The sequence below is a fragment of the Myodes glareolus genome, chromosome 5 (assembly GCF_982192425.1).
Source record: "Myodes glareolus chromosome 5, mMyoGla1.1, whole genome shotgun sequence".
In the NCBI taxonomy this organism is placed as follows: domain Eukaryota; kingdom Metazoa; phylum Chordata; class Mammalia; order Rodentia; family Cricetidae; genus Myodes; species Myodes glareolus.
The window spans coordinates 2,186,451-2,198,355 of NC_142030.1; the positions used below are offsets into that span (position 1 = coordinate 2,186,451).

At 47.2% G+C, this 11,905-nt stretch overlaps 2 protein-coding genes across 5 annotated transcripts in view; one reads left to right on the forward strand and one right to left on the reverse strand.

The window, feature by feature from the left end:
* Positions 1–10,933, forward strand: part of Traf3ip3 (TRAF3 interacting protein 3) — a 30,830-nt gene extending 19,897 nt beyond the window's left edge. For 2 of the 3 annotated variants that reach the window (XM_048439355.3, XM_048439353.3), the window contains exons 12-16: positions 473–535; positions 1,970–2,026; positions 3,497–3,633; positions 5,195–5,308; positions 6,122–6,383. In XM_048439355.3, the coding sequence (XP_048295312.3) occupies positions 473–535; positions 1,970–2,026; positions 3,497–3,633; positions 5,195–5,308; positions 6,122–6,214 (464 nt within the window). In that variant the 3' untranslated portion in view covers positions 6,215–6,383. Of the gene's footprint in view, positions 1–472; positions 536–1,969; positions 2,027–3,496; positions 3,634–5,194; positions 5,309–6,121; positions 6,384–8,302 lie in introns of those variants that run through there. The other variant, XM_048439354.3, reaches the window with a different exon arrangement.
* On the reverse strand, positions 7–8,541 carry C5H1orf74 (chromosome 5 C1orf74 homolog). Of its 2 annotated transcripts, XR_015001188.2 has the most exons (3): positions 8,440–8,541; positions 6,699–7,746; positions 4,973–6,627 (listed from the first exon to the last, which is right to left on the reverse strand). XR_015001188.2 is itself a non-coding variant. In XM_048439361.3 (2 exons), the coding sequence occupies exon 1, from the start codon at positions 7,669–7,671 to the stop codon at positions 6,880–6,882; it is 792 nt and encodes a 263-aa protein (XP_048295318.2). In that variant the 5' UTR covers positions 7,672–8,307; the 3' UTR covers positions 7–643; positions 6,858–6,879. The 2 variants fall into 2 exon arrangements, 1 of the variants encoding a protein (XP_048295318.2); XM_048439361.3 differs by lacking the exons at positions 4,973–6,627; positions 8,440–8,541 and adding an exon at positions 7–643 and having other exon boundaries at positions 6,858–8,307.
* Positions 10,934–11,905: the final 972 nt, after the last annotated feature.

Sequence of the window (11,905 nt, forward strand, 5' to 3'; positions counted from 1 at the left end):
GAGGAGTTGGGGGGAAGGAGAGGCTTTGGTCTTTATTTCTGCTTGCCCTTATGATTCCATCTTTCCTTGAGGGAAAGGCGGCTCTACCTTCACCACCCTAAATGAACATGAGTTGGGTTTCTCTAGGACTTTGTATGCTCTTTTCTCCGGCCTGCCCCTGTGAGCCAGACCACAGCTGCTCCTACGCGAGTCTCAGGCCAAGACCATATTACTAATTTGAAAGGGAAAGGTTAGCACAAACACTGGCAGAACGAAGGCTTCCCAGCAGTGCCAGTGCGGGCTGAAGGGACCGGGGGCGTGTGTACACGACACTGTGATGTTCGTGTGCGATACGTGTGTACACGACACTGTGTGCTCATGTGCGATGGTGCCCTTCCTCCTCCGATCCGAAAGGCCCTGGAGAGGACAGGACGTGCTTCTTGGTTCCACCTCTGGTGCTCTTCTGTTTCAGTCTGCATTCTTTCACTTTCAGATCGGCTAAAGCGGTCAGAGGAGGAGAACCGGGTCCTGGTGAGCAGAGTACAGCAGCTGCAGAGTAAGTGTCCTTGACAGGTGGCTTCCGGTGTGTGTGCCCACAGAAGGCATTTGAAGGCAGGCCCAGGCTCTGGTGTGTCCTGTTTTGGGGCAGTCTCGAGCCCACTTCCTGCAAAGGGAGGGTCATTTGCATAGCTCCTCACAAGTTATATGGTTGATTTCTTTCCCCAAGTTGTGTATTAGCATCTGTTCTTATGTTTCCTCTCTAGTCTCCTCCTTGTCAGTGACAACCATTTACATTCCTACAAGAATTCCAGCTGTGTGTGTGTGTGTGTGTGTGTGTGTGTGTGTGTGTGATATGTAGGGAGAGTTGTGATATATATATGTGATGTGTAATGTGGTGTGTGTGCACATGTTATGTTTATGTGTGTGGTGTGTAGAGGCAAGGGGGCTGAGGGTGTTGAGCATCTTCTCTGTCACTCCCTGCCTTGGTCCCCTGAGAAAGGGTAAGTCGCTGTTTCCCAGCTAGGCTTAGCCAGCAAGCCCCAGTGATCTTCCCTCCTCTGCCCTGGACCTGATAGCATAAAGGTAACAAACAAGTAGCCATGCCCTGTTTTACATGGATGCTGACAATTTAAATCAGGTCCTCACGTGTGTACAGCAAGACCTCTTGCTCTTCCATTGCCCCAGCCCCAGGACTGTCCATTTCAAGAAGTATTAGGCTTTCTAAGATGGTTCTTTAGTTATACATTCCATGTATTCACATGAACATGTCACTCAGATCTTTCTCGCTAGACCTGGTTCAGACGATAAGCATTCATTCATTAAACCCCTACACGAGTCAGGCACCCTGAATATATGTACTGGGGTATGCCATAAGCAAAAGCAATAGTTTCTTAAGAAACTTCCATTCTAAGCAAGTCCAGTAGTAGAGGTGTCCATGAAAAAGAAATCAATGCATGTCAAGTCAATAATTACCACAGAGAAAAAGCAGCAGAGTCAAGGAAAATTAGTCATTGTATAGACGGTCACCTGAGAACGAGTTCCTTCTACAGTAACAACTAAACAAAGACCCACAGACACAGGGGCTGACATAAGGACGGTGTGTTTGCAATGAAGCACCACATTAAACGACTTGGACAAAAACGAGCCGTTTCTGGAGTCTGCCGTCCAAAATCAAGCTGTCCAGAGGTTTGGCAACTTCTCTTTAGCTGTGCAGGTGGCTGTCTGGCTGATGTGTCTATGCATGCTTCCCCTGGAGCATACGTGGGTCTCCGTGTTCCCTTTCTTATAAGAACTCAGTTATCTGGACTAGGGCCCATGTTAATGACCTTACTTTCACCTGGTTACCTTTTCAAAGACCCCATCTCCAGGGAGGGTCACATCACAGGAGTGAGGACTTCCACACAAAAATTCTGAGGGGCAGCATCCAGTCCCTCACAGATAGTGACGTCTGGGATGGGTCTTTACACTGGGTCTGTCTGTCTCCCAACAGGTCTGCTTCAGAAACAGTCCTTACACCACCAAGAACAGGAGAAACTCTTAAAGAAAGGTCAGCAAATTTACTCGCACTAAATGTTGCTCTTCCTTTGTCTGCCTAGAGGCTGGGTATGGACTACATGACTTCTTGGGGTCTCACCCACTCCTGAGAGTCTGTGACATCAGGGAGGTAGGGAAAAGTTTCTGAGCAACTATCACTGACCTGGACATCTCAGGCAGCCTTCTACTCCGAGAGGTACAAAAACTGGGAAAGGGTTTCTACTTTCTCTGAAAACACTGTCTGTGCTGAACATTTCAATAAATTGATTTTGAACTCATAATTTCATGTCAGTTTTTACACAGTTGATTTTATAAATCACATCTAGCTTAGCCCACACCACACAGCACATGAGTCCTCTCACTCACTCCAGCCCTGACCAGTCTGCTGCCCAAGCCTGCCAGGGGCCCACCAGCCACACACAGGTCCCAGCGGCTCCACAGCACGCCAGTCCTCACTCCAGCCCTGACCAGTCTGCTGCCCAAGCCTGCCAGGGGCCCACCAGCCACACACAGGTCCCAGCGGCTCCACAGCACGCCAGTCCTCACTCCAGCCCTAACTAGTCTGCTGCCCAAGCCTGCCAGGGGCCCACCAGCCACACACAGGTCCCAGCGGCTCCACAGCACGCCAGTCCTCACTCCAGCCCTGACCAGTCTGCTGCCCAAGCCTGCCAGGGGCCCACCAGCCACACACAGGCCCCAGCAGCTCCACAGCACGCCAGTCCTCACTCCAGCCCTGACCAGTCTGCTGCCCAAGCCTGCCAGGGGCCCACCAGCCACACACAGGCCCCAGCGGCTCCACAGCACGCCAGTTCTCACTCCAGCCCTGACCAGTCTGCTGCCCAAGCCTGCCAGGGGCCCACCAGCCACACACAGGCCCCAGCGGCTCCTCAGTTAAGGACAACACATAGCCTGCTATCTTATTCTCACAACTCCTGGTTGTAATTCAGGATTGTGCCCACATGGGGCAGACAAGAAAATAAAAGATCTCTAGCCATATAAATCAAGGGCTGAACTAAAGCAATAACCCAGAACTTGACTCTAGTTCAGTGCTCTTTTCTCTAAAACCAGAACTACAAGGTGGCTGAAAACCTAGCTTTAAACATTAAGAGGCCGTCTAGAAAGACTCCTATCTTCAGGACACAAAGGTGAAAGGTGCAAAGGATGCAGAGTTATACAGAAGCACTGAGGAAACCTATGTGAGACACTAGATGCTATGGCAATAAAGAAATTATTTCAATTAGTAAGTATTCACTAAAATGATCAGGTTAAGACAAATTCAAAGAAAAATGAGATGTCAACCTTGCCTCAAGAAGTCCAAGGCCAGCTGTGTGTCTAGGCCACAGGGCGCACCAAAGCTCTTTAATGCAGAATGTTCTACTGCGCTCAGCAAAGCAAGGACAAACCTGCCGCCTCCCTATCCAAACCCTGAGGATTCTCAGTGGCAGGCCAGCCCTCACAAACAAGGGTCTCGCTGCTCTTCTAGATCAGGCTTTACCTGTGTGGAACCCAAAGCTCTCCTTTGATGAAGCAAAGCCCGAGAATACAGGGAAGGAGAAAGACTGGGAGCTCAGAGGCCATCTACAAAAGGAGACATCTCAGTTCCGGGCCAAGGAAAAGGAGGTGAGGAGGCAACCTCAGTGTAAGGGCTTATCCAGACCGTGAGCGCTCATCCAGACCATGAGTGCTCATCCAGACCGTGAGTGCTCATCCAGACCGTGAGCGCTCATCCAGACCATGAGCACTCATCCAGACCGTGAGTGCTCATCTAGACCATGAGTGCCCATCCAGACCGTGAGTGCTCATCCAGACCGTGAGTGCTCATCCAGACTGTGAGTGCTCATCCAGACTGAGAGTGCTCATCCAGACTGTGAGTGCTCATCCAGACTGAGAGTGCTCATCCAGACTGAGTGCTCATCCAGACCGTGGGTGTTCATCCAGACTGTGGGTGCTTATTCAGACTGAGTGCCCATCCAGACCATGAGTGCTCATCCAGACCGTGAGTGCTCATCCAGACTGAGTGCTCATCCAGACTGAGTGTTCATCCAGACTGTGAGTCCTCATCCAGATTGTGAGGGTTGATTTAGATTAGTGGTTCTCAACCTATGGGTCACATATCAGGTATCTTGCATATCAGATATTTACATTATGATTCGTAACAGTAGCAAAAGTACAGTTTTGAAGTAGCAATGGAATAATTTTATGGTTAGGAGTCACCCCAACATGAGGACCTATATAAAAAGGGTCTCAGTGTGAGGAAGGTTGAGAACCACTGATCTAGATTGCAAAGAACAGGGAAACCTTCTGGGAGGCAACTGGAAGGCAGGAACTTCCAGGCTTAGATTGTGACTAGATGCCCAGAGGTGTTCATTTTCTTGTACAAATTTCTTTGCTCTTGAATAGACTTGCAATCTTTCTCCTTCCTAACTGATAATATCAAGGTTATATTGATAGACTATTATGAAGTCAACCAGAAGATAAAAATATTTGACTAAACACATTCACTTCTTAAATTCTGTCACATACTAAAATGTCACAGTGCTTTTTATCTTACATAGAATCTTTTAAATGGCAAACACTGCCCTAGGAACATACTTCCAAACTCACTCACCCTTGGAAGTGTGCAGAGACAGCAAGCTCCCAAGGAGGAGAGACTCGTCTTCCAATTACTGCTAAGTCTTTCGTGCTGTAAGAACTATGTTTTAGTACGCCCACTTACAAAACACTTTCACAAAGTCATAGAAAAGCATGTACATCAATGGGGGCCAGTAAGCTGGCTCAGCAGGTAAAGGCACCTGCGGTCAAGCCTGATGATCTGAATCCAATCCCTGGGGCCCCACATGGTAGGAGAGAGGTGACTCCAAGGGTTGCCTTCTGACTCCCACACATGCACTGTGATATCAGCACACATACACACACACACACATACACACACATATCAACAATAAATAATATAAAAAAATTAAGCATTTCCATGCGTCAAATGTAATATATGAAGCATAACCAATCGTATAACGCAACATATTCCAGATAAACTATGTGATAGAAAAACGACTAAAATCCCTGAGAAAAGCAGGAATAATGGTTCACTCCAAACAAGTGAAGGAGCATGGTACTCAGGGCAGTCCTCTTCCGGAGTTACGTCACAGACTGAAACGGTGGCGCTTTGTTCTGTTGTCCACAGTGCAGAGAGCTGCATTCAGAGCTAGACATCCTCAATGACAAGCAACACTCCTGTCTTGGAAAGCTACGGCACTGTCAAGAAGCCCTGAGCCACAGCCAGGAGGCATCTCCCAGAGTAAGAGGGCCTATCCTTCTCTATAGCCCTACATGACATTGGGGTAGTTCCTTTTTCATGCCCAGTCGTACCGATAAAACATATGAGTTCACACCAACATCTGGTCGTCCTGTCCTGTTCCACTTATGCCAACAATATGGTGATATGAAATAATATATTATGAATAAGTATGGACAAAATGCTGCCTGTGATCCACCCACATTATATGGAGCCTACTCTGAAAGCCTGACATGTTCTAGACCCAAAACACAATGCACATGCACAAACACGATGCTCGAAATCTACAGATGCTTTCAGAGCATGTGGGATTTGGGATTTAGGGCCTTTTTATTAGGCCTGCTCAACTGGTAAAATCCATATAAATGTTATGAAATGGGAAAAAAAGGTAGTATTTGAAACACTCCTAATCCCAAACATTTCAGAAAAATGATACATAACATAACCTGTATTGGCTCAAGTATAAAAGAGCTCTTTTGATTTATTATGAAAATATGACAAGGGCAGGAGGAAGACTTAAAAAGCATTGAGGGACACAAGAGAGTATTATTTTGATGAATCATTTTCTACTTTTGAATATTCATATCAGCATTTAAATATCTGTTCCCTACTGGATACGAGTCTCTAGGCCACTAGTAAAATGGTTTTATCTCAAGGGAGGTGACAGAAAGTGGGGGAGACACTGAAGCAGAATTGTCTTTTCTGCCACCAACGCGAGGCTTTCTGCTGTGTTAGGGCACCAAATGCTATTCGTGCCATATTTCCTCCAACTCAGAGATGCTCTCTCCTCTCCTGTCTCCACCTCCTCCCACACAGCGGCAGTGTGGCCAGTGGCTCCCGGTGCTGATGGTGGTGATTGCTACAGCACTGGCGGTGTTCCTGGCAAACAAAGACAGCCTGGGGATCTGAGTGACTTCTGGCGTCTGTCTGGGCGAAAGCTTAGAAGCAAACGACTGACTCCCTGAGAAACCTGAGTTTTGGTACTTTACAACTCTGGTTTTCCCTCCAAGTGAATATAGATTCCTAGTTTTATTTTTTTTTTCACCATGCTGTAAATAAACTTTATCTCACAAGACTATTCTTCAAAACTGTATATTTCTGGAAAACACAGCACACGTATGACACCTGAACATCATGGTCTCATCTCCCAATTCAGTTAGAGCTACATAAACATGCGAAGGACCCAGTCCTTCCCTTTTCCTCTAAGGCACCATCCACTCAGGGCAGGCCACCACCCTAGGGTGTACAGCTTCATCTCCACAACGCTCCTTGCCCCACTCTCTTTCCTTCTATTTCTTATTCAATGAAAAACAGACAGACACCTCTGCTGATACATAGGAACTCCCCACTCTCTTTCCTTCTATTTCTTATTCAATGAAAAACAGACAGACACCTCTGCTGATACATAGGAACTCCTCACAGAAATGGAAAACACACTACTGCCAGCAGCTATCCCCATTCACATACGTGGCCAAGGAACTGGACAACATTGTTCCCAAGACATGTAGAATGATGTGACATCTTCCACCCAGAGATAAGCGTTTGCTAATACCTTCTCAATGGGCAGAGTTAAGTCAGAGGGCCACGGCAGGCAGTGTGACTATCTCAGAGGAAATGCTGAGGTCATCAAAGTCATTCTGAGTCCTAAATCGGGTTCTGAGTTCCTTCTCCCAGGTGCTCAGAAAGTTCCTCAGGGCTGGGAACAAACTCTCTGGAACACTGAAGGAGTAGAGCAGAACTGGAGGCTGAGCAGGCAGCCATGAAATCTGGACGGTGAACACCCGCAAGGGGGTCATGGCTAAGCAGTTGCCATCTCCGTGGTCCAGATGAAATGTGTAAGAGACAGGATAGCCCAGGAGTATTCCAAACACAGTGCAGAGATTCCAAGATGAGGAAGGCAGCTTGCTGGAGGAGACTCCCAGAGACACATCCTTCTGCAGTCCTTGAAAATGTGTGATAATCTCAGCTATGAGAGATTTCAAGTCCTGGAGCTGGTCCAATGAACAGACAGAAGGATGAGGCTGGGAGCAGGAAATATCCACTACAGCTGTGGTACCAAGCAGTACCTGCTCCAGATGCTGGCAGGCATGCTCAGGACTGACAATGAGATTATTCTCTTCAATCTCAAGAATGTGAAGTCCTAATGTCAGGAAGCCCAGCCCCTGCAGCTCCTCCAGATAGCTCTGGAGTGCCAACACTCCAGCAGAGTTGCAATCATAGAGAACAGCAGGCTTCAGCCCGCGAGCCACGGCCAGCACTTCTCCTGCTAGGTGAAGACAGACAGCTCGAGGTGGGCCCTTTCTCTTTCCGGTGCCCAGGGTCTGCTGAGCAGCTGCCACCAGCAGCTGCGGGCTTGGTGTTGACATGAGATCTGAAAGTTAAGTGAAGCCACGGTTCCCTTCCCTGGGTCACAGTCCAGGTTCCAACACTTAAGGAAAAGCCTAGGAACAATGTGGTAGGGGGTAAATCATTAACACTATCAAGACAGGGTCACCAGTGCTGCACCCCATTTCTCTGGCAGACTTAAGTTTTCCGAAACCATGCTTCTGGTCTTCTAGCCATATTTATATTGTCTCTGGCTTCGATTCTAACTTTTACCTGGTGCAGTTTACGCTTTGGGATTCAACCCTTAAGGCATCTGGGGCAGTCTCTGGTAAAAGTTACCACCATTTCTCCCCAAACTGCCCTTCAGACACAGAGCTCTGGGCTCCAAACGTCAGCTTTCCAACTCCCCCTTTCTCCCACTAAAAAGAGTTCTCACAGCAGCCTGATCAAACCAGCATAAGCAAGAATGCGGAGTAACCACCGCCTCGCCCTTAGACACACAGGTAAGTGGAAGCAGCTAGAACTGGGGCAGGGCCACGTTTTAACACGACTGGGCCCGCCTTCCCTTCTGGGCAGACACGTTCTCTTCACCACACGTACCCACGCGTGAGATTATTAGAGACTAGTTACATAAGGCAGCGCTCTGACTCAAGGCTTGCACTTCCGCTGTAGGTGCGGTGTCGCAGGAAGCCCTTCCGGCTCCCTGCCAGCGGCCAGGAAGGTAACTGACCGTCCCACACAAAACCGCGAAAGCTCCACGGTTATGAGAAGAACCCCCAGCAAAGACAGTCTGACGCACAAACACACACCGCCCTTCCGCGACGTCATTCAGAACGCGAACGCAAGCCGGAACCATTGACGAGACCGTGGACAGGAACAGAATGGGAAGTACAGCCACCCTAGACACACCCCTTCCGGTAGAACTGAAGCCGACTGGGCTGCCGGGCGGAAGTGAAAGGTAGTTCCGGGACCTGCAGCTATTTAGTCCGCGATGTTGTGGGGATGCCTCTTCTGTGAGCAATGCTATAAAGTTTTTTGTTTTATTTTATCTTATTTTATTTTAATGCCCCTAAATCCTGGACGTGATAGGTTGAGTGCCAAGACCGTGAATATTCACTCCTTTTTAGCGAGTGCCATTAACTGCTGAGCCAGTTCACTGGCCCACTATTTTATTGTATTATTTTACTTTGACAGCGTTTTGTGTAGCTGGGGCTGTCGGGGGACGAGACTTCTCCGGTTTGTGCCGTGTTGGGGACTGACCTCTGGATTTTAGGCATATTAACACTCACTAACTGAGCTACCTCTGCAGCCCCGAGTATTTACCCTCAGTGTGCCTAGGCGGGAGAGGTATTGCATTGTACAAAACAGCAACCCCATCTCATGAACCTCAAGGCCCAAGAGTCCAGTTTGCTGATCATTTTTATTTTAAGAGTTTTTCTTTATTTTCATTTATATGTTCGTATGTGCAGGTGCCTAAGAAGCCAGAAAAGGGAATAGGATCACTCAGACCTGAAGTTAAAAGTATTACAAACTGCCCAACATGGGTTCTGGGAGCCGAATTCAAATCTTTGGAAGAAAAGCAAGCACTCTTACCTGCCAAGTCTCTATAGCCGCCCTGTTGTGCTTTTTTGAGACAATGTCTTTCTATGTGCCCCTCAAATTTATGACAATCTTCCTGCCTCAGCCTCCAGAGTGCTGAGGTTAGAGTCTGTGCCACCATACCACCACATTAGGGGATTCAAATGAGAAGTGAAGATCCAGGGGCCAAGTGGACCAGGTAGTGGCATACCTACCTATCCTTGGAGCCAAAGTGGACCAGGTAGTGGCCTACCTACCTATCCTTGGAGCCAAAGTGGCACCATTTTCATGAGTTCATCTGTGTGGTCTTGCAAAGATCATTTCAACTAGGCTTAACTGTTGACATTCCCTTATAGAAGAAGGGTCTTGGGACCCTCGTCGGAGTACCCAGCCAATTCAACCAAATGAATGTTGTCTCAAGGAAGTATCTAGGCAGGGAAAGCCTAGGAGGGCAGGGAGGGGAACATCCTCTGGGAAGTCATAGAAGAGTTAACCTCCTTACTGGGTGTAGAATTCCCATTGAGGCTGCTGCTTTTTGTTTTGATTTGTTTTGTTTTGTTGGGGGGGGGACAGGTTTCTCTGTGTTACAGCTCTGTCTGTCCTAGAACTCACTTTGTAGACTGAGATCTGCCTATCTCTGCCTCCCAAGCGCTGGGATTAAAGGCCTGTATCCATTGTGGCTGCTTTAAGGCACCCACGCTCCTGCACACCACCCCTCACCCACTGCTCTGTGAGTAAGCCTAATGGGAGCCTTCACTGGTTCCCCGAGATTGACTTCGGTGGAAATGTACCCCCCACTTGTCACTGGGACCTTAGGAAGGGAGGTAAATGTTGCCTTGTCCCTTTCCCCAGAGAAAAAAAATCTCACAACCAGACACTAAAGAAGGACAAGTGTTGACATAAGAAATTAAGGCCTTTTAAACTACCAGCAAGTTAACCTATATCTCTGTGAAGGAAAATCTTAGGAAAACTCTAGCCTGGAAAAATAACGCCAATTTATGAGCAGCAGAATGGAGACCTGGCCTGGAGGTTGGCTGTACCTTGCTGGTACCTTCAGACAGAAAAAAACCAACAGTGGGGTTAAAGACAGACAGCACGTAAGGAGGACCAGTTGTAGGGCCTGCCAATCTAACTTAGGTTCTTAGCTCAGAGGGCATCAGATACTAAAAATTGATACAACCAGTACTCTAGCTTTATATTTTTTTCCTTTCCAAATTTATTTTATATCCCCATGGCAGTTAGCAATAAATCTCCAAGTTGGAAGACTTAGTTCATTCATTACAGCACAAATATCTGAGAACACATTGTATCAGACACTGCCAAAGGCCTGGCAGTCAATCCAAGACAAACAGTCACATAGGGTATAGGTAGTGAGGGCTTTACCAGAACACAGTTATTCTGAAAGTTTAAGATGCTATGAAAACATACAACCAGAGACTTAATTATGGGGAGGAACCCAGACTTGGCATTTGCCCTCCCCGTTTACCTCAGTGGGTTCTTTTTAACTCTGAGTTAATCTAGAGTGCACATGGAGGGAAAGGAGAAGCTAAGGCAGAATTCTCCTCCCTCCTGAGTCTTGAGAGGAAGGCAAGGGAAAAGACAGCTCGGGAGGGAATGGAAGAGGCAGAAAACCGAGCCCTAAGAGAGGATACTTGGTGTCTACCAAAACCAGAGAAAGCTTACTAAAGATGATCAGAGAAGATCCCTGCATGTAACGTACTCTCCCAGCATCCTGAAAAAGATGCAAGACAAGGAAGGCCCTGGACTGTCTAGTGAGGACCACACAAAAGTGTTCCTCCACCTAACACACTCCTCAACTTCCCATCACAGTCATGCACTGAACATTCGGTCTATGGCACTTCAGAACATTTTTCAACATCCTTTACCAGTTCCGGTTATCTGGCCTTCCCTAATAACCTGTTACATTTCACGACGGGGGGTGTGTGTGGAAGAAATGGCCTCTATTCCACAGCTGCCCTTTCACTTTTCCTATAATGGGTTATTTTTAACTTCGAGCTGCCAGATTCCATGGAGCAGCCACACATCAAGACTCCCTCACTTCAACTCGCCAAGAGATGTTACTTTATGTTCCTCCAAAAAATAAAAAAATAAAATAGTCCCTATACCGTGCATGATTCCTGGTCTATAAAAATCCAACTTTTAAACTTTTACCTAAATTTATCTTTTAAAAAACTTTTAGTTAGCATACAAAGAGTTTTACACTGGCATTTTCATACTTTGTGTAAGTGTGTACAATTATGCTTTGTTTACACACACACACACACACACACACACACACCTGCCCCTTTTTTGTTTGTTTATTTGGTTTTGTTTTTTTGAGACAGGGTTTCTCTAAACTCACTCTGTAAACCAGACTGGTCTCAAACTCACAGAGATCTGCCTGCCTCTGCCTCCCGAGTGCTAGGTTTAAAGGCGTGCACCACCACCACCTCTACACTCGCCTTTCTTTTTAACAATCTCTCAAAGGGTTTTAAACCAAAACTTAAACACCCTAAGTAAGCCTCATGGTCACCCAAGATCAGGTTAAGCTTTTAGACTTTAAATCCATCCAACTTTCAGTGGCTTGAAAAAAAGGAGGTGCGATTCTTAGTTTAAGGACAGCAGACTATACACACGTGCACACAAATAGACATCAATATTCAAGGGGATTGGGGCCTCTAACCGGAGATCCGCTTC